This window comes from Elephas maximus, chromosome 17 (genome assembly GCF_024166365.1).
Source record: "Elephas maximus indicus isolate mEleMax1 chromosome 17, mEleMax1 primary haplotype, whole genome shotgun sequence".
NCBI lineage: Eukaryota > Metazoa > Chordata > Mammalia > Proboscidea > Elephantidae > Elephas > Elephas maximus.
Genome location: NC_064835.1, coordinates 24524342 through 24546123, shown reverse-complemented (window position 1 = coordinate 24546123; position 21782 = coordinate 24524342). Strand labels below are relative to the sequence as shown.

General features: G+C 38.2%; 1 protein-coding gene across 2 annotated transcripts; it reads left to right on the top strand.

Annotated features, from left to right (window-relative positions):
* The first annotated feature begins 14231 nt into the window (after window positions 1-14231).
* On the top strand, window positions 14232-20626 carry LOC126060655 (olfactory receptor 145-like). 2 transcript variants are annotated; one of them, XM_049856890.1, is made up of 2 exons: window positions 14232-14246; window positions 19688-20626. In XM_049856890.1, the coding sequence occupies exons 1-2, from the start codon at window positions 14232-14234 to the stop codon at window positions 20624-20626; spliced, it is 954 nt and encodes a 317-aa protein (XP_049712847.1). The 2 variants fall into 2 exon arrangements, with proteins under 2 accessions (XP_049712847.1, XP_049712848.1); XM_049856891.1 differs by lacking the exon at window positions 14232-14246 and having other exon boundaries at window positions 19685-20626.
* The last annotated feature ends 1156 nt before the right edge of the window (window positions 20627-21782 follow it).

Here is a 21782-nt window from a genome sequence, read left to right as displayed (position 1 = left end):
ACTGCCAGATGGAGAGTGATACAAGGCGATATAGAAGGATACAAGTTAGGTTTTTACTTAGAAAAATAGGGGTAAATAATAAGGTAACCACAAAAAGGAATATCAATTCCATAACTCAAGAAAAAAGCCAAGAAAAACGTAACGACTCAACAAACACAAAGTTAAACATTATGAAAATGAGGATCTCACAAGCTACTAAGAAAAACGTCTCAGCACAAAAAAGCATGTGGAAAAATGAAATGGCCAACAACACACATGAAAAGGCATCAAAATGACAGCACTAAAAACTTATTTATAATTACGCTGAATGTATATGGACTAAATGCACCAATAAAGAGACAGAGAGTCACGGACTGGATAAAGAAACACGATCCATCTGTATGCTGCCTACAAGAGACACACCTTAGACTTAGAGATACAAACAAACTAAAACTCAAAGGATGGAAAAAAATATATCAAGCAAACAATAAGCAAAAAAGAAGAGGAGTAGCAATATTAATTTCTGACAAAATAGACTTTAGACTTAAATCAACCACAAAGGATAAAGAAGGACACTACATAATGATAAAAGGGACAATTGATCAGGAAGACATAACCATATTAAATATTTACGTACCCAATGACAGGGCTGCAAGATACATAAATCAAATTTTAACAGAATTGAAAAGTGAGATAGACACCTCCACATTTATAGTAGGAGACTTCAACACACCACTTTCGGAGAAGGACAGGACATTCAGTAAGAAGCTCAATAGGGACACGGAAGACCTACTTACAACAATCAATCCACTTGACCTCATTGACTTCTACAGAACTCTCCACCCAACTGCTGCAAGGTATACTTTTTTTTCTAGTGCACATGGAACATTCTCTAGAATAGACCACATATTAGGTCATAAAACAAATCTTTGCAGAGTCCAAAACATCCAAATATTACAAAGCATCTTCTCAGACCCCAAGGCAATGAAGCTAGAAATCAATAACAGAAAAACTAGGGAAAAGAAATCAAATACTTGGAAACTGAACAATACCCTCCTGAAAAAAGACTGAGTTGCAGAAGACATCAAGGAGGGAATAAGGAAATTCTTAGAAAGCAACGAGAATGAAAATACTTCCTATCAAAACCTCTGGGACACAGCAAAAGCAGTGCTCAGAGGCCAATTTATATCGATAAATGCACACATACAAAAAGAAGAAAGAGCCAAAATCAGAGAACTGTCCCTACAACTTGAACAAATAGAAAGTGAGCAACAAAAGAATCCATCAGGCACCAGAAGAAAACAAATAATAAAAATTAGAGCTGAACTAAATGAATTAGAGAACAGAAAAACAATTGAAAGAATTAACAAAGCCAAAAGCTGGTTCTTTGAAAAAATTAACAAAATTGATAAACCATTGGCTAGACTGACTAAAGAAATACAACAAAGGAAACAAATAACCCGAATAAGAAACGAGAAGGACCACATCACAACAGAGCCAAAGGAAATTAAAAGAATCATTTCAGATTACTACGAAAAATTGTACTCTAACAAATTTGAAAACCTAGAAGAAATGAATAAATTCTTCGAACAATACTACCTCCCTAAACTACCACATTCAGAAGTAGAACAACTAAATAGACCCATAACAAAAAAAGAGATTGAAACGGTAACCAAAAAACTTCCAACAAAAAAAAGTCCTAGCCCAGACGGCTTCACCGCAGAGTTCTACCAAACCTTCAGGGAAGGCTTAACACCATTACTAAAGGAATTTCAAAGCATAGAAAAAGACGGAATACTACCCAACTCATTCTATGAAGCTACCATCTCCCTGATACCAAAACCAGGTAAAGACATTACAAAAAAGGAAAATTTTAGACCTATATCCCTCATGAACATAGATGCAAAAATCCTCAACAAAATTCTAGCCAATAGAATCCAACAACACATCAAAAAAAAAAAAAAAATTCACCCTGATCAAGTGGGATGTATACCAGGTATGCAAGGCTGGTCTAATATCAGAAAAACCATTAATGTAATCCATCACATAAATAAAAGAAAAGATAAAAACCACATGATCTTATCAATTGATGCAGAAAAGGCATTTGACAAAGTTCAACACCCATTTATGATAAAAACTCTTACCAAAATAGGAATTGAAGGAAAATTCCTCAACATAATAAAGGGCATCTATGCAAAGCCAACAGCCAATATCACTCTAAATGGAGAGAGCCTGAAAGCATTTCCTTTGAGAACGGGAACCAGACAAGGATGTCCTTTATCACCACTCTTATTCAACATCGTACTTGAAGTCCTAGCCAGGGCAATTAGGCTAGACAAAGAAATAAAGGGTATCCAGATTGGTAAGGAGGAAGTAAAGCTATCACTATTTGCAGATGACATGATCGTATACATGGAAAACCCTAAAGGAATCCTCCAGAAAACTACTGAAACTAATAGAAGAGTTTGAAAGAGTCTCAGGTTATAAAATAAACATACAAAAATCACTTGGATTCCTCTACATCAACAAAAAGAACACCGAAGAGGAAATAACCAAATCAATACCATTCACAGTAGCCCCCAAGAAGATAAAATACCTAGGAATAAATCTTACCAAGAATGCAAAAGACCTATACAAAGAAAACTATAAAACTCTGCTACGGGAAATTCAAAAGGACATACTTAAGTGGAAAAACATACCCTGCTCATGGATAGGAAGACTTAATATAGTAAAAATGTCTATTCTACCAAAAGCCATCTATACATATAACACACTTCCAATCCAAATACCAATGTCATATTTTAAGGGGATAGAGAAACAAATCACTAATTTCATATGGAAGGGAAAGAACCCCCAGATAAGCAAAGCATTACTGAAAAAGAAGAAGAAAGTGGGAGGCCTCACTCTACCTGATTTCAGAACCTATTATACAGCTACAGTAGTCAAAACAGCCTGGTACTGGTACAACAACAGGCACATAGACCAATGGAACAGAATTGAGAACCCAGATATAAATCCATCCACATATGAGCAGCTGATATTTGACAAAGGCCCAGTGTCAGTCAATTGGAGAAATGATAGTCTTTTTAACAAATGGTGCTGGCATAACTGGATATCCATTTGCAAAAGAATGAAACAGGACCCATACCTCACACCATGCACAAAAACTAACTCCAAGTGGATCAAAGACCTAAACATAAAGACTAAAACGAGAAAGATCATGGAAGAAAAAATAGGGACAACCCTAGGAGCCCTAATACAGGGCATAAACAGAATACAAAACATTACCAAAAATGATGAAGAGAAACCAGATAACTGGGAGCTCCTGAAAATCAAACACCTATGCTCATCTAAAGACTTCACCAAAAGAGTTAAAAGACCACCTAGAGACTGGGAAAGAATATTCAGCTATGACATCTCCGACCAGCGCCTGATCTCTAAAATCTACATGATTCTGTCAAAACTCAACCACAAAAAGACAAACAACCCAATCAAGAAGTGGGCAAAGGATATGAACACACATTTCACTAAAGAAGATATTCAGGCAGCCAACAGATACATGAGAAAATGCTCCCGATCATTAGCCATTAGAGAAATGCAAATTAAAACTACGATGAGATTCCATCTCACACCAACTAGACTGGCATTAATCCAAAAAACACAGAATAATAAATCTTGGAGAGGCTGCGGAGAGATTGGAACTCTCATACACTGCTGGTGGGATTGTAAAATGGTACAACCACTTTGGAAATTAATCTGGCGTTATCTTAAACAGTTAGAAATAGAACTACCATACAACCCAGAAATCCCACTCCTGGGAATATACCCTAGAGATACAAGAGCCTTCACACAAACAGATATATGCACAACTATGTTTATTGCAGCTCTGTTTACAATAGCAAAAAGTTGGAAGCAACCAAGGTGTCCATCAACGGATGAATGGGTAAATAAATTGTGGTATATTCACACAATGGAACACTACGCATCGATAAAGAACAGTGACAAATCTCTGAAACATTTCATAACATAGAGGAATCTGGAAGGCATTATGCTGAACGAAATGAGTCAGTTGCAAAAGGACAAATATTGTATAAGACCACTATTATAAGATCTTGAGAAATAGTAAAAACTGAGAAGAACACATACTTTTGTGGTTACAAAGTGGGGAGGGAGGGAGGGAGGGAGAGGGCTTTTTATTGATCAATCTGTAGATAAGAACTGCTTTGGGTGAAGGGAAAGACAACACTCAATACAAGGAAGGTCAGCCTAATTGGACTGGACTGAAAGCAAAGAGGTTTCCTGGATAAAATGAAAGCTTCAAAGGTCAGTGGAGCAGGGGCTGGGGTCTGAGGAACTTGGTTTGAGGGGACTTCTAAGTCAATGGGCAAAATAATTCTATTATGAAAACATTCTGCATGCCACTTTGAATTGTGGCGCCTGGGGTCCTAAATGCCAACAAGCAGCCATCTAAGATACATCAATTGGTCTCAACCCACCTGGAGCAAAGGCAAAGGAAGAACACCAAGGTCACATGACAACTAAGAACCCAAGAGACAAAAAGGGCCACATGAACCAGAGACCTACATTATCCTGAGACCAAAAGAACTAGTTGGTGCCCGGCCACAATCGATGTCTGCCCTGTCAGGGAGCACAACAGACAACTCCTGAGGGAGCAGGAGACCAATGGGATACAGACCCCAAATTCTCATGAAAAGACCATACCTAATGGTATGACTGCGACTAGAGGAATCCCAGAGACAATGCTCCCCAGAACTTCTGATGGCACAGGACAGGAACCATCCCCGAAGACAACTCATCAGGCATGAAAAGGACTGGGCAGTGGCGGGGAGAGAGATGCTGATGAAGAGTGAGCTAATTCAATCAGGTGGACACTGGAGAGTGTGTTGGCAACTCTTGACTGGAGGGGGGATGGGAAGATAGAGAGAGAGAGAAGATGGCAAAATTGGCACGAAACGAGAGACTGAAAGGGCTGACTCAATAGGGGGAGAGCAAGTGAGAGAAGGGAGTAAGATGTATGTAAACCTACATGTGACAGACTGATTGGAATGGTAAATGTTCACTTGAAGCTTAATAAAAATTAATTTAAAAAATTAAACACTTATTCTCAACAAAAGACAGTTTTAAAAGAGTAAAAAGACAAACTACAGACTAGGAAAACATCCTCAGGAACAATACATCTGATAAGGTTCTAATATCCTATATACCAAAAATCAAACCTGTTGCCGTCAAGTCGATCCCGGCTCATAGCAACTCTATAGGACAGAGTAGAACTGCCCCATAGAGTTTCCAAAAAGTACCTGGTGGATCTGAACTGCCAACCAGTATCCCACCAGGGTTTCCATATATGTATATCTATACATTTATATAAAACTACAACTTTTTTAACAACAAAAAGACAAATAACTCAATCAAAGAATGGGCAAAAGACATGGACACTTAACCAAAAATGACATTCGAGCAGCCAACAAACACATGAAAAGAAAAAAAAAAAAACATTAGACAGATGCAAATCAAAATTACAATGAGAAACCACCACACACCTGCTAAAATGGCAGTGATTAAAACGAACAAACAAACAAAAAATGTTGGTGAGGCTATGGGGAAATTGGGGCCCTTATCCACTGCTGGTGGGAAAGTGGAATGGCACAACCACTGTGGAATGCAATATGGCTGTTCCTCAAAAAATGAAAAATAGACCTACTGTATGATCTGCAATTCCACTCCTATGTATAAAATCTAGAGATCTAATAGAACTGACAGGAACAGACATATCCAAGTCTATGTTCATTGCAGCACTATTCACAATAACAAAAGCATGGAAACCCCCTAAGTGCCTATAAATGGATGAATGGATAAACAAAACATGGCAGATACATACAATAGAATACTACTCAGCAATAAAGAAAAATGCGTTCTTGAATCATCTTGCAATGTGAATGAAACTGGAGGTCATTATGCTGAGTGAAATAAGTCAATCACAAAAGGACAAGTATTGTATGATTTCACTTTTATGAAATGACAAAATAGGTAAATATACAAAGACCAATGTTGATTGGTGGTTACCAGGGTTGGATGGGTGGGGGAAAAAGGGGAATCATTCTCTAGGTAGTAGTCATTTTCCGTTTATGGTGATGGGATGGTGGCACCAAAGGAAGTGAAGTTTGCACAGCTTAACTAACGTTATTGAAACCTACTAACTTGTACACAAGGAAAAGGATGAATTGGCAAATGGACGGCACTGGTTTCTGGGTATGTTACATATAATTTTGCAACAAAAATAATCAAAAAATATATATAATAAAACAAATAGGGACTCCAGATGCTGAAACTTCTTAGACATAACTAATCATCTCACAGGATTAGTTTTCTTGCTTTGAAGACTTAGAGTCAAGGCCTCACAGAACAATTCAGTCAATTGACGTAATATAGTTGTTAGAGTTTATAATACATTATGACCTTCTAGTCTGGCGAGTAGTGTCTGGAATCTTAAAAGTTTATTCCTTGCCATCTAAGATACAACTGTCAATCTGTATTCTTCTGAAGAAAAAGAGAAAGAATGAAACCCACGAACCAGAGAAGGAACTGGACTACAGGACTAGTTGTCTCCATGACCCACTGCCTCCCCTACCTTGAGACCAGTAGAACTAGATGGTGCCTGGCTACCAGTACTGAACATTCTGATCAGGGACACAATAGATGGATTTTGATAGAAAGGAAGGAAAATATGGAACAGAACTTCAAATTCTTAAAGAATCCAGTCTTAACAGGAATCCCCAAAGACAATTGTCTTGAAATATTCTTTAAGCCTTGAAGCCAAACTATCCTCTGAAGTCATCTTTTAACCAATTAGCAGGTTATCTCAAAAAGTAAAGAATATCACCATTGAGTAGAGTGCTTTTTTAAAAAAAAAAAATATGTATATGAGTTATATGTTCCTCCTTTCAAATTATTTGGTATTTTTTTCATGTATATGAGTCCAAATGGACAACAGTTACTCTAGAACAGAGATGAAAAGTTTGGGGTGTAGTGAGGCTAAGATAATAGGAGTGAAACAGTTAGAATGGAAGTAATGAGAGTACTGGCACAATGTGAAGAATGTAATCAATATCACTGAACATATTGTTGAATGAGAGAGTGTTTTGCTGTGTATATTTTCATCAAAAATCCACAAAACATTAAAAAGAAGATTGCATACAGAGTAATTCCATTTGTATAACATTCTTGAAATTAATGATATGGTGGAGTGGAGAAGATGATAATGTTAGAGATGATTGAGGTAATGTGTTTGCCAAGGATTGGGATTACAGGGTAGATACTGTGGGTGTATGTGCATTTATAAAGAGGCAGAACAAAGGATTTTCTTTGTGGTGGTTGTTCTGTTCTGTATTTTGATTGTGCTGGTGGTTACAAGAATCTACACATTTTGATAAAACTGCATAGAATTATATACAAGTGTGAAATAGCAGAATAAATATATCAGAAGATTAAATTGGTGATTTGGAAACTAATTTATACAATTCCTCTATATCACATCTCAGAAAGAAACATAATTTGGGAAAAACTAAAAGAAAATTAAGAGCCAAACATGCAATCCAGGAGATGTAACATCTCTCTAATGGATATTCCAGAAAGAATTGAAGAGGAGAATAGGGGAGAAGCAATAAAAAAGAAAAGAAACGAAAATGATAGAAGGAAACTTTCTTGACTGAAAACATGAATTTTAAATTGGAAGGGGCCATCAAGGGCACAGTGGTAATAATTCAACAAAAAGTGGCACACCTAGTTATGAATTCTTAGATAAAGAGGACATTTTGCAAGGCTCCAGAGAGAAATAGTATGCTGTCTACAAAGGAACTAGAATTAGATCAGCACCAAAAATCTTATAGCGGCACCATGACTCATCAGTCAGTGTGGCAAAGGCTACAGGGGTCAGAATAAAACATGGCCTAAGTCCAAGATTTCACATTCAGCCCAACTATTATTTAAGTATGAATGCAAAATCAAAGTATTTACATGCTTGAAAGGACACAAATACGTAGTCCTTTTAAAGGGGTTACTAAAGGGTGCAAGAAAATAATTCAGAAAAAAAAAAAGATATGATGTAGAAGCTTTTAGGTACAAGAAAAGTACTGATTAAAAACAACAAAAAGTCAATTTGTAATCCACATTCTATAAATGTAACTCACTAAAGAGTTAAATTAGTTAAAAGTATATCAAAACCTTCTAAGAATTTTTCAGATTAAGAGGAAAACAAAATAAAGTTTAAAAAGATTGAGAAATGAATGATAAACTATGTTTAAAATTAAAATCTATGTAAGAAGCCATAGCCTTAAAAATTTTTACTACACTATGCAAAGATTTTTTTATGCAAAGATTAAGGTGACCTTTGGTACAGTGGTTAAAGCGCTGGGCTGCCAACCAAAAGGTCGGCAGTTCAAACCCACCAGGTGTTCCTCGGGAGAAAGATGTGGCAATCTGTTTTTGTAAAGATTATGGCCTTGGAAACCCTGTGAGGCAGTTCTATTCCATCTCATGGGATCACTATGATTTGGAACCAACTCAATGGCAATGGGTTTTGTTTGGTTTTGATTTATGCACAGACTGAATAAAAATTAAGCATTTAACTTCAGAAGGGGGAAAATGAATAGGATAAAACAAAACAAAACAAAAAAGATAACTAAATAAAGACCAGGAACTAATCAATTAGAAATTAAATTCTCAACAGAATCCAGACTTCTGGTGCTACTGAGCCTGGACGAACCCTGGAAACTATTGCCCTGAGATGATCTTTTAACGTTAAACCTCAAATCAAAGCTTTTCTCTGAAGTAGTCTTCAAATCAAACAAACCCTGTAGGACAGAATAGAACTGCCACATAGAGTTTCCAAGGAGCTCCTGGTGGATTTGAACTGCCGACCTTTTGGTTAGTAGCCATATCACTTAACCACTACGCCACCTTAGTTTCCAAACAATAATGTAGCTTAATTAGTAAAGTATTTCTGCCTTGAGAATTGTGGTGTCCAAAGAACTATCTACCTGGGATCAAACTGACAACAGTATCTTGAAATTTTAAGATGAGAAGTTTAGGGGCAATTTATGTTAACGGTGTTAGAATTATTTGGAAAAGGTTAGCAAAAACAGTTATACAACTTGAAGATTGTAAACAATGTCACTGAATTGCACATGTAAAATTTGTTGAAATGATGTGTCCATTGCTGTGTATATTTTCACCATAAATAAATAAATAAAATTTAAAAAATAGACTTGATAAAGGAAATAGTCTGTTCTTTTAAAAATTAATAATACACTTGGGCTGGGCAAAAATTACCAAGGAAAATGCAAGTAAATACTTTTAGGCATCAGAAAGGCAATATAATAACAAATCCATTAAATAATATAAAATATATGAAGAAATAGTATGTGTATAAATAAATTTGAATGTATAATTTTAAATACAAAAGGACAGAAATGAGGAATATCAGAAATAATGAGTAGATGTTAAAGTCATAAGAACTCTAATAAGAATTACATCTCCAGAAATGGAAGATTTGGATATTTTATGAAAGATTTCTAGTAAATCTTCAGGGAACAGATGATTCTTTCATTATTTACATTCTTCCCAATCAAGGAAAAAATACAGAAAATCCTACAGTCAACAATTTGATGGTATCATAACTCTGGAATTAAAACTGGACAAAGAATCAGAGGTGGGGCAAGATGTTGGAGTAAACAGTCATTTCTGTTTATGCCCCTGTAACAAGCCCACTGAACAATGAATAGAAACAAGCACAGATTGAGATCTCAGAGCTCCAGATGGCAGCTGAATTGTTGGAGAGCTGATGTGTGTCAAGAAACTGGGGAGAGGAAGCATGGGATTGGCAGAGAAGGTGTGAGTTTCTGGCCATTGGCATACGGAAGACTCGGCTCACTGTAGCCATTTTGAGACTGCGACGGCAACACCCTGAATGCGGAACTAGAGATAAACTGAGGAAAGTGTAGTTCGATTAAGTAGGCACAGGTTGGCTAGGTGTCTTAGTTATCTAGTGCTGCTATAACAGAAATACCATAGGTGAATGCCTTTAACAAACAGAAGTTTATTCTCTCATAGTCTAGTAGGTTAGAAGTCTGAGTTCAGGGAGCAAGCTCCAGGGGAAGACTTTCTCTCTGTCAGCTGTGGAGGAAGTTCCTTGTCGTCAATCTTCCCCTGGTCTAGGAGCTTCTCAGTACAGGAAGCCTTGGTCTAATGGATGTGCTCTGCTCCTGTCGCTACTCTCTTGGTGGTATGAAGTCCCCAGTCTCGATTTCCTTTTTTATATCTCAAAAGATATTGGTTCAAGACACAATCTCCTTTTGTAGATTGAGTCATGTTGTATTAACATAATTGCCTCTAATCCTGCCTCCTTAAGTGGATTTTTAACATACAGGAGAAAATGATGGACGATCATACAATACAGGAATCATGACCTAGCCAAGGTGACACATATTTTGGGGGGTCACAATTCAATCCGTGACACTAGGGGAATTCACAAGCCACACACTTTGGAAGGGAAACAGGGTAACTGAGATGCTGCAAATACTATTTGAATCTTGCCAAACCCAAGGCCAGCAGTCTCCAGGACCCAGGGCAGCAGAGATGCTGCAGGATCCATCTGTCACTCAGGTTGAAAAAAATACATCAAACAGGCAACACAGTGGAAAACAACTGGCCCTCTATCTTCAACTAGGCACCACAGGAGAGGCTGCTCAGAGTCATATGTGAGGGAAAGATCTAAAGCACTTCACTGCTTCACCTTAGGAAAGGTTATTGCTACCACTTCTACCTGAGGCCTGTGGAAAAGTCTTCTGCATGCATAATTAGTCATAGGAGGAAAGCTGTGACCCAATCCTACAAAGGGAAGTGAAGGAATCCAGGCCCCGTAATGCAACCAAATGGGGAAGTCTCCAGCCAAATCTACAGAAGACAGAGGGACCCTCACACCAGCAAAGTGAGTCACCTTAGGGGAAAAAAGCCAGAGTTAGGACCCAGAGACTTAAAACTTTTCAAAACACCAAAAATCTGTGGAGACAAACTAGAACCCAATAGTGATGAAATACTCCTCAGAGAGAACTTCTGACTCAGTGCTGAAAGAATCAAAGGAACAGAGTGCCCTCTAGTGAAACTTAGCAGAAGATAGTACCATTAAGTCAATTCTGACTCATAGTGACACTATAGGACAGAATGTTTGCAAGGAACTGCTGGTGGATTCAAACAGCTGATCTTCTGGTTAACAACTGTAGCTTTAATCATTGTGGCATCAGGGCTCCAAGAAAAATAATTCTTGAACATAGAAAATGTTGAAATTCCACAAAACTTACAAACAATTTGCCAAATTGACAAAAAAAAAGGGGAGAGGATGCAAATAACCCAAATAAGAAATGAAATGGGGGACATTACAACAGGCCCAACTGAAATAAAAAGAATCATAACAGAGTGTTATGAAAAACTGTACTCCAACAAATTTGAAAAGCTAGAAGAAATGGACACATTTCTAGAAGCACACTACTTACCCAAATTAACACAAACTGAAGTTGAAAACCTGAACAGACCCATAACAAGAGAAGAGATTGAAAAGGTGGGGAAAAAAAAAAAAAAAACTCCCAACAAAAAGACCTGGCCCAGATGGCGTCTCTGGAGGATTCTACAAACATTCAGAGAAGAGCTCACACCAGTACTACTCAAACTATTTCAAACATAGAAAAGGAAGAGATACTTCCAAATTCATTTTATGAAGCCGGCATCACCCTGATACCAAAACCAGACAAAGACACACACAAAAAAGAAAATTACAGACCAACATCCTTCACATACATAGATTTAAAAGTTTTTAATAAAATTCTAGTCAACAGAATTCAATAACACATCAAAAAATATATATCATGATCAAGTGGGATTCATAGTTCAATATAATAAAATCAATCAGTGTAATTCACCATATAAATAAATTTTCATAACAAAACAAAGGAAAAGAAGCACATGATCATATAAAATGATGCAGAAAAGACATTTGACAAAATTCAACACCCTTTCCTGATAAAAATTCTCAGCAAAATAGGAATAGAAGGGAAACTTCTCATCATAATTAAGGGCACATATGCAAAACAAATAGCCCACATTATTTTCAGTGGAGAAAGACTGAAAGCCTTCCCCTTGAGATTAGGAATGAGAAAAGGATGCCAATTATCATCATTCCTATTAAATATTGTATTGGAAATCCTAGCCAGATCAATAAGGCAATAAAAATAGATAAAAGGTATCCAAATCAGAAAGGAAAAGTAACACTATAGTTATTCTTAGATGGCATGACCTCATGTATAAAAAACAAACAAACCTGTTGCCATCAAGTCAATTCCAACTCATACCGACCCTATAGGACAGAGTAGAACTGCCCCATAGGGTTTCCAAGGAGTGGCTGGTGGATTTGAACTGCTGACCTTTTGGTTAACAGCCATAGCACATTACCACTAGGACACCAGGTTTTCCCTTTATTCACAATAAAAAAAAAGGAAACATGATAAATTCTCTTCCTCAGATTAAGAGATAAGCAAAATGTGGTATATACATACAATGGGATACTACGAAACCATAAAGAACAATGACGAGTCCACAAAACATATAATGTGGATGGATCTGGAGAATATAATGCTAAGTGAAATAAATATTGTATGATTCCTCTTTTATAAGAAGACAAGAATATATATATACACACACACACACACACACACACACACAGAGATACTAGTGTTCATTGGTGGTTACCAGGGATGGGCCAGGGAGAGGGGGATTCACTTTCTAGATTGTAGATACTTGTTATTTACGGTGAAGGGTAAAGTAGCACAGAAAGTGGGTGTACCAGCTTGACCAAAGTAAACAATACCCCTAGGAAGTGCAGAAGAGAAAAGGATGTTTGTGCTAAGAATTATGACATGTAACTTGACAATAAAACCAACAGCAATCAAAAAATGAGTGTGTGGTCACATATGAAGGCATATGTGTATGGGTAGGTACAGGCAAGTACATACGTATGCACAGATAGAAGTATATATATGTATGCATATGTACAGATAGAAGTGTGCATGCATATATATTCAAAGAGTCACAGTTACCGATATTTCTCAGACATAACCTAGTAAGTAGCATCTGGGGTCTTAAAATCTTATGAGTGACCATAGAAGATAAAACTCTTGGTTCCTACTTACAGAAGCAAAAGAGAAAAAAAGAAACAAAAGTCTTAGATAAGAAACTAGCCTACAGGGCTACCAGCCTACACAAACCACAGCCTTATCTACCCTTAGACCAGAAGAATTAGATAGTGCCCAGCTACCACTACCAACCTTTCAAATCGGGGCCATGATATATGGCCATGGATAGAACAGGAGAAAAATGCAGAACACTAATTCTTAAAAAAGTCCAGACTTAACAGACCATTTGAGACTAGAGGACTCACTGAGACTATTGCTCTGAGATACTCTTTAAACCTTGAATCAAAACTATCCCCTGACGTAACCTTTTAGCAAAATAACAGATTAGTGGGTGGGGCCAAAACGGCACACTAGACAGATATACCATGACATCCCTCTGCAGCAAAGGCCAGAAAAACAAAGTAAAACAGATACAAATGTCAATACTGGAACATCAAATGAAAGGATAAATAACTAACTCAAACATCAAATGGAAGAAGAATCTGAGGGAAAGCAGAGAACTAGGAAAGATGCGGAGTGGGGGTCCCCTGCCAACTAACATGGCACAGTGTGGCTATCTTGAAACATAGCCAGCAACAACCTTAAACAGGGAGTGCGGGAAGGCAACTTCTCGGAGCTCCCTACAGGAGACAGAGCAGTTGGTAACAAGAGAAACATGCTTTCCCACCCCTCACCCTTCTGGTGAGTAGAAAAAAGAAACCCCTCATCCAGGCAGCCCCCATCACTGGAGTCCACAATAGGAGACCCCTCCTGCCCACCCCACCCCGTGTAGTCATGCTGCTCCTTTCCTAGCTATGCCACATCTTTCTGTTAGCCCCCACTGTGCAGCTGCAGCTAGAGAGCCACCAGCCCCCCAGTCCTGGGTTTACCCCACCCACACTCATCTGCTCCCACTGTGCTATTTTTTTTCTTTTTTTTTCTCCCTCTCACCTAGGCCTGTACGTCGCCTCCTCCCTTCTTTGTTTTTGTTTTTATTTTTTGATTGTGATTTAGATGAAGGTTTATAGAGCAAATTAGTTTCTCACTAAACAATTAATACACATATTGTTTTGTGACCTTGGTTGCCATCCCCATGATATATCAACCCTCTCCCCTTCTCTAACTTGAGTTCTCCATTACCATCTTTTCCGTCCGCTCCTTCCTTCTCATCCTTGCCCCTGGGCTAGTGCTCCAATTTAGTCTCATTTATGGGTCTGTCTAATCTTTGTCTGAAGGGTGAACCTCAGGAATGGCTTCACTGCTGAGTTAAAAGGTTGTCTGGGGGTCATATTCTCAGGGTTTCTCTAGTCTCTGTCAGGCCAGTAAGACCAGTCTTCTTCTGTGAGTTAGAATTTTCTTCTACATTTTTCTCCAGCTCTGTCCAGGATCCTCTATTTGACCCTTGTCAGAGAAGTCAGTGGTGGTAGCCAGGCACCATCTAGTTGTGCTGGTCTCAGTCTGGTGGAGGCTGTGGTAGTTGTGGTCTGTTAGTCATTTGAATTAATCTTTCCTTTGCATCTTTGGTTTTCTTTATTCTCCCTTGTTCTGGGTGGGGTGGGACCTGTGAAGTGTATTAAATGGCCACACACAAGCTTTTAAGATCCCAGACACTACTCGCCAAAATAGGATGCAGAACATTTTCTTTATAAACTGTTAGGCCAATTGAGCTAGATGTCCCCTGAGACCATAGTCCCCACCCCTCAGAGCAGTAATTCAGTCCCTTAGGGAGTTTCGATGTATGTATGAAGCCTCCATGACCTTGCCTTGGTCAAGCTGTGCTGACTTCCCCAGTATTGTGTACTATCTTACCCTTCACCAAAGTTACCACTTTATTGTCTAGTTGGTATTTTTCCCTCTGCACTGCTCCCCTCCCTCATAACCGTCAAAGATTATTTCTGTGTGTAAACCTTTTCATGAGTTTTTATAATATTGGTCTCATACAGTGTTTGTTGTTTTGTGGTTTACTTATTTCACTCAACATAATGCCCTCCAGATTCATCCACGTTGTGAGATGTTTTGAGGATTAACCATTGTTCTTTACTGTTGTGTAGTACTCCATTGTGTGTATGTGACCAAAGTTTGTTTATCCATTCATCTGTTAAAAGACATCTAGGTTGTTTCCATCATTTTGCTGCTGTGAAACAAAGCTGCAATTAACATGGTTGTGCATGTCTATTTGTGGGATGGTGCTTATTTCTCTAGAATATAGTGCTAGGAGTGGGATTGCTGGATCACATGATATTTCTATTTTTAGCTTTCTAAGGAAGTGCCATATCATTTTCCAAAATAGTTGTACCACTTTACATTCCCACTAATAGTTCATAAGAGTTCCAGTCTTCCTGCAGGTTCTCCAACATTTATTATTTTCTGGTTTTGTTTTGTTTGTTTGTTTTTTTACATTCCTGCCAGTAATGTCTGGGTGAAGTGGTATCTCATTGTAGCTTTGGTATGCATTTTCCTAATGGCTAGTGGTAGCAAATGTTTCTTCATGTGTCCTTTAGCTGCCTGAATGGCTTCTATTCATATTCTTTTGCCATCTTTTTGTTGTAGAGGTGTTGGATTTTCCTATAGATTTTAGAGATTAGAACTTTGTTGGCTTTGTCATAGACAATTTTTTTTTCCCTGCCCATACATAGGTTCTTTTTTTACTCTTTTTGTGGAGGCTTTTGAAGAGCCTAAGTGTTTAATTTTTAGAAGATCCCAGTTATTAGCTTATCTTCTGGTGTTTGTGCATTATTAGTTATGGTTTATATTCTATGTATGCCATGGTTTTTTTTGTTAGGGCCACTAGTGTTGGCCCTATTTTTTCTGCTATAATCTTTATAGTTTTTGGTATTATATTTAAGTCTTTGATCCATTTTGAATTAGTTTTTGTGTATGGTGTGAGGTAATGGTCCTGTTTCTTTTTTTTGCCGATGGACTTTCAGTTTTGCCAGCACCATTTGTTAAAAAGACTGTCTTATCCCCACGTGATGGATTTTGGGCCTTTATCAAAGATCAGGTGACCGTAGGTGCACGGGTTTACATCTGGGTTCTCAATTTTGTTCCATTGATCAACATGTCTGTCATTGTGCAAGTACCAGGCTATTTTGACTACCATAGGTTCTGAGGTCAGCTTGTGTATGTTCTCCTATTTTATTCTTCTTCTTCAATAGTGTTTTACTTATCCTCAGTTGCTTTCCTTTCCATATAGAGTTAATGATTAGCTTCTTCATCTTGTTAAAGAATGCTGTTGTTGTTTGGATTGGGATTGTATTGTATTTGTGGATTGCTTTGAGTAGGACTGACATTTTTACAATGCTAAGTTTACTGTGCATGAGCATGGTGCGTTTTTCCATTTATGTGGGTCTCTTCTGGTTTCTTGCAGTAGTGTTTTATAGTTTTCTTTGTATAGGTTTTTACATCCCAGGTTCGATTTTTTCCTAAGTATTTTATTTATTTATTTTGTGAGGAGTTATTATAAATGGTATTGCTTTCTTGATTTCCTTTTCGTGTTTCTAATTATTGGTTCCCTCTCCCTTTCTTGCTGACTCCCACCATACTTCTGTAGATAAAGTGCCTACTGGTGCCCCAGTCCACAGATCCCCACTGTGCTGCCATTTTTTCCTTTTATTTCTTCCTCCCTACCACCTAGCACTGTACACCACCTACTCTACCTTATATATGTACTGTACTTTCTATCATTATTTTATGTGAACTTCCCCTACTTACAAATAAAAAGTTTACTGTGTAACAGTGTATGCTTCCATTCACAGGCAGCAGTATCCAATCTCGTGTATTGCATATCTTTTGAGTGTTCCGCCTTTACCTCTTTTTTTTTTTCTTTTGCAAATATTACTGTGAAATGCATCATGGCTCCCAAACACAGAAAAACCAGTGCTGGTGATAGCAGCAGCAAGAGACAAAGAGAAATATCAATTTGAAAGTGAAAGGTTATTAAACAACACGAATGTGGAAAATCAGTGAATGCTATTGCTCTTGATTTAGTAGGCATGTTCTCTCAATTTCCAAATCACCTAATATCCTATTTCACAGAATGTATCATGAACATTAAGTGTTGCATGACTATACTTTGGAAATCAAGGGCAACAAAACCCCTTTACATGCAGGAAAACATGGCAAGGTGTGTGCTAGGTTATATACATAAGTAATTGGTGGTGATGAGATGGAGAGGGGCTGAGAAGGAAATGGAAGGGCTAAGAAAAAAAGCAAAAAAAACGTTCTAAAAGATTATAAAGTATTATGCCTGATATGATCATGCATGTCAAAATGTTAAAATTAAATTTATTATGTAGATAAGCATTTAGGATTTTTCCATCTTTTGCCTATTGTGAATAGTGCTGCAATGGACATTGGTTTGGTGTACACGTCTGTTCATGTCCCTGCCCTCAGCGCTCTTGGGTATATGCCTAGGAGTGGGAGTGCTGGGTCATGTAGTGCTTTAATTCCCTTACATCCGTGTTAACATTTTTTATTTTCTGTTTTTTTTTTTTTTAATATATATGTTTTTCATTTTAGCCATCTTGCTGGGAGTGAAGTGGTATCTTGTGGTTTTGATTTCCATTACTGTCATGGCTAAAGATGTTGAACATTTTTTCATGTGTTTTTTGGCCATTTGAATATCCTTTTTGGTGAAATGTCTGTAGGAGGATGTGTGTGTACATGTAATATATTTTTGAAACACATTTCAAATAAGTCAATACCTGTGTGTTGAGGACTGTACTTAAAAGTTAAGCAATCACTAAAAGAAAGAGGAGAGTAGAGGAAAGGTTTCTACCTTTTTGTTCTGGGGGAAATTGCAGTCCCTGAGGTGAAATTTTGAGTAGAATATTGAGCCTCTGAAGGTACCAGGGTAAAACCATCTCCATTTGTATATAAACAATTTCATAATTTTCTTTCCTAAAGGATTTGAATTATGGGAGGTCTCTTAGGGGATCCTCTACATCAAGCCCCTGAGACCTTGAAGGTCTGAATAAAATAATTTACATGATGCTACCTGTAATTACGTTGAAAACCAAGAGTGCTGTTCTGTTTCTTTCTTTTTTTTTTGTAATTTAATGATTACCTCTGGGCAAAATCATAATTAAAAATCATGGTGTTTATCTGACTGGCTCTCAGAGCAAGAAAGGACTGAGATTTGTAAATGCACTGAGCTTCTTCAAACAAAAGGTGGGGTTTTAGTTCAGAAGTTTTCTCTTCTCTATCAGCAGAGCTATTTCTCTTCAGAGAACAACAGCAGAAAAGAAACCACAAGTACAGTTTTGATGCCTTTAGGTAGAAGGAGGGTAAGCACTGAATCTCTTTTTGTTATACCCCTTTTCAAAACCAACCCAAACCAAACCACTACCGTCGAGTCGATTCCAACTCATACCCAAGACAATGGAAAATAATGGACCTCTCTGCTTTGCCCTGCTCTGATCCTGAGGTGCAGAAAATTTCAGTGGGGTATATTAAGGGTTAGTGTGGGAAGAAAGTAGAAGTAAGAAGTAGTGCTGAGAGTATAGGGTTCACAATGCCTCCAATCCCACTTCCCCTTACAGCATTTCCTATGAAAGACATCCAGGATCCACTCCTGGCTTAATGACTCTCTTGCTGTGTACTTTTGGTAAGTCAAAGGGCCTCTTTGAGTCTCCTAACTCTACCACCACCAACACCAGTTGTCATCCAGTCGATTATGACTCATGGTGACCCTATGTGTGCAGAGTAGAACAGTACTCCATAAGGTTTTCAAGACTGTGAACTTTTAGAAGTGAATCACCAGGCCTTTCTTCAGAGGCACCTCAGAGCTCATTCAAACCACCAAACTTTCAGTTCGTAGTGTTTGTGCTATGGTGGGACTTCTAACTCTAACTTTCCCTAAATCTATGATGGCTGTAGAGTGCTTGTGGTCAAACTTCTGCAGTGTCTAGTGTGGACTGGTTGTCAGGACAGGGTAGCTGAAGTTTGGTGAGTAAGAGTGTTGTTGTGTGCTATTGAGTCTATTCCAATTCATGGTGACTTCTATAAAACAGAGTAGAACTTCCCCATAAGTGTTCCTAGGGTGTAATCTTTACGGTCTTTTCTCCTAGAGAGTGGCTGGTGGGTTCAAACCTCTGATCTTTTAGTTAGCAGACAAACACTTCTACACTGTGCACCAGGGGTCCTGAGTAAAGAGTGACAAATATAAATTGGGGCTAGGGAGAGAATAGAAGCATTAGTGACAAACTGAGGCAGAGAAAAGATGAGACCTCACTGAACTTCTTCATCCCTTGACTCACTTCTCCCAGTATTACCTATCACTGTGCTTAAGCAGCCATGTGCTTGTCCTTCTTGTCTTTGGAAGGCTGGGCCAGCTCTTTGTAATGGTTAAACCACAGAAGAGCCTGGGTTTCTCAGCTCCAGGAAGGGGCTGGATTTGGGATTGCATGAGAAATCTGGGTTCCACCTCAAATATGACTCTACTCTCCTGTTTTCACAGATCCCACTGGAAGAGAATGGATATTGGAAACAGTTCTTTAGTGACTGAGTTTATACTTGTAGGTTTAACAGAATATCCAAAGATCCAATTCCCTCTCTTCTGCCTCTTCCTAGGAATCTACATTGTCACTGTGGCAGGTAACCTGGGATTTATCACTCTAATTGGCCTGAATGCTCACTTTCATACCCCTATGTACTATTTCCTCTTTAATTTATCCTTTACTGATCTCTGTTACTCTTCTGTCATCACCCCAAAACTGCTGGTAAACTTTGTGTCGAAGATGAACATCATCTCCTATGCAGGGTGCATGACTCAGCTCTTTTTCTACTGCTTCTTTGTGAGTGCAGAGTGCTATGTGTTGACAGTGATGGCCTATGATCGCTATGTGGCCATCTGTAAACCTCTGCTGTATACGGTCACCATGTCCCCTCAAATCTCTTCTCTACTGGCTGTGATTGTGTATGTGGGGGCATTTGTTGTTTCCTGGGCTCACACGGGATGCATGCTGAGGCTGACCTTCTGTGATGCCAACACAATCAACCACTACATGTGTGACATCTTCCCTCTCCTGGAGCTGTCTTGCACCAGCACTCATAGCAATGAACTGGTGGTTTTCGCCCTTGTGGGTTTTAATATTTGTGTGCCCAGCCTCACCATCATTGTCTCTTATGCTTACATTCTCTCCAGCATTCTCCACATTCACTCCAGGGAAGGAAGGGCCAAGGCTTTCAGCACTTGTAGCTCACATATAATTGTTGTTTGTGTTTTCTTTGGATCAGGGGCATTCACGTACCTCCATCCTTCTTCTGTTTTGTCCATGGACCAGGGGAAAGTGTCCACCGTGTTCTATACCATTGTGGTGCCCATGCTCAATCCTCTGATATACAGCTTCAGGAACAAGGAGATTAAAATTGCCCTGAAGAAAACTTTCAGTAGAAAAACACTTTCCTGAGCTGGAGCAGTATTAAATAGTGTAAGAGAATACAGGGTTTTCTTTAGGTTGTTTCCCCTTGCTGAGGAGTTCTTCATACAGAAAGAATTGAGCTATAATAGAACATTGGATTTGGAATCAGGCTATCTGGGTTGAAAGCTCTGCAAAATAGGGGCATAATATTACTTCATGGAGTTACTGGGAAGAATAAACTAGTGCAAATATAAGTGTATAGCACAGTACTGAGGTCTAATAGTTATGAAATTGATTCCTTCATTCTCTTTTTCTCTTCTGTCCTCTCCTCCCTCTTCCTTCCCAGTAATTCCCCCTTAAGTTTGAGAGGTATTTTTCATACTATTTTTTTTTCAATTAGATTTACTAGTTTATTAAATATTCTGGTTACAGAAATGATTCCTTCATAGATAATTTTAGATAGTGTTCACATCTGAACTCCAGTCCCATAGGTTTTGATAGTATAATTTTAATTTGAAGTCTCCAGAGGCATCTGAATTTCACAGGTGAAAATTAAACTTATCATAGCACCACCGACCCCACAAAGCTCACTTCTCTTGCTGTGAACTCTATCACACTAATGGCATCATCATCTATGTAACTGCTCAAACTCCAAACCAGTGTCTTCCTTGACTCTTCTCTCTTTAATTTTCCTCCACAGTCAATTAATCAAGTACTAACAATTTTTGCTCTCCTTATTGCCACTGCATTGACCCAGGGCACCATCACTTCTCATCTGCCTGTCTTTACACTTTATAATCTAGTTATCTAGTTTCCACACTGCAACCAGAGTTCTTTTTCCATGCTTCCAATAAGATCTAGCTTGACTCTTTTTATTCTAATTGCCTCTAAAGTAAAATCAAAATTCCATAATATGCAAAGTCAAGGATTTTGATATTTTGACCTTATTCATCTCTCCAGCCTAATTTTTCTGTCACTACCTCCTTTTTCTTCCCAGCACTCACTGCCATAGTTATACTGATCCCCACCCCCCACAATTTTCCAAAAGTAATACGTTCTTGTTCCCTTGCACAATTTTCCATAAGCTCTTCCCTCAGCCTGGAATACCTTTCCTACTCTCTTTATTTGCCTAGCTCAATCTATCTATCTTGTGGGTATTAGGTTTGCCAGAACCTCTGGGAAGTCTTTCCTGGACAGAAAGACA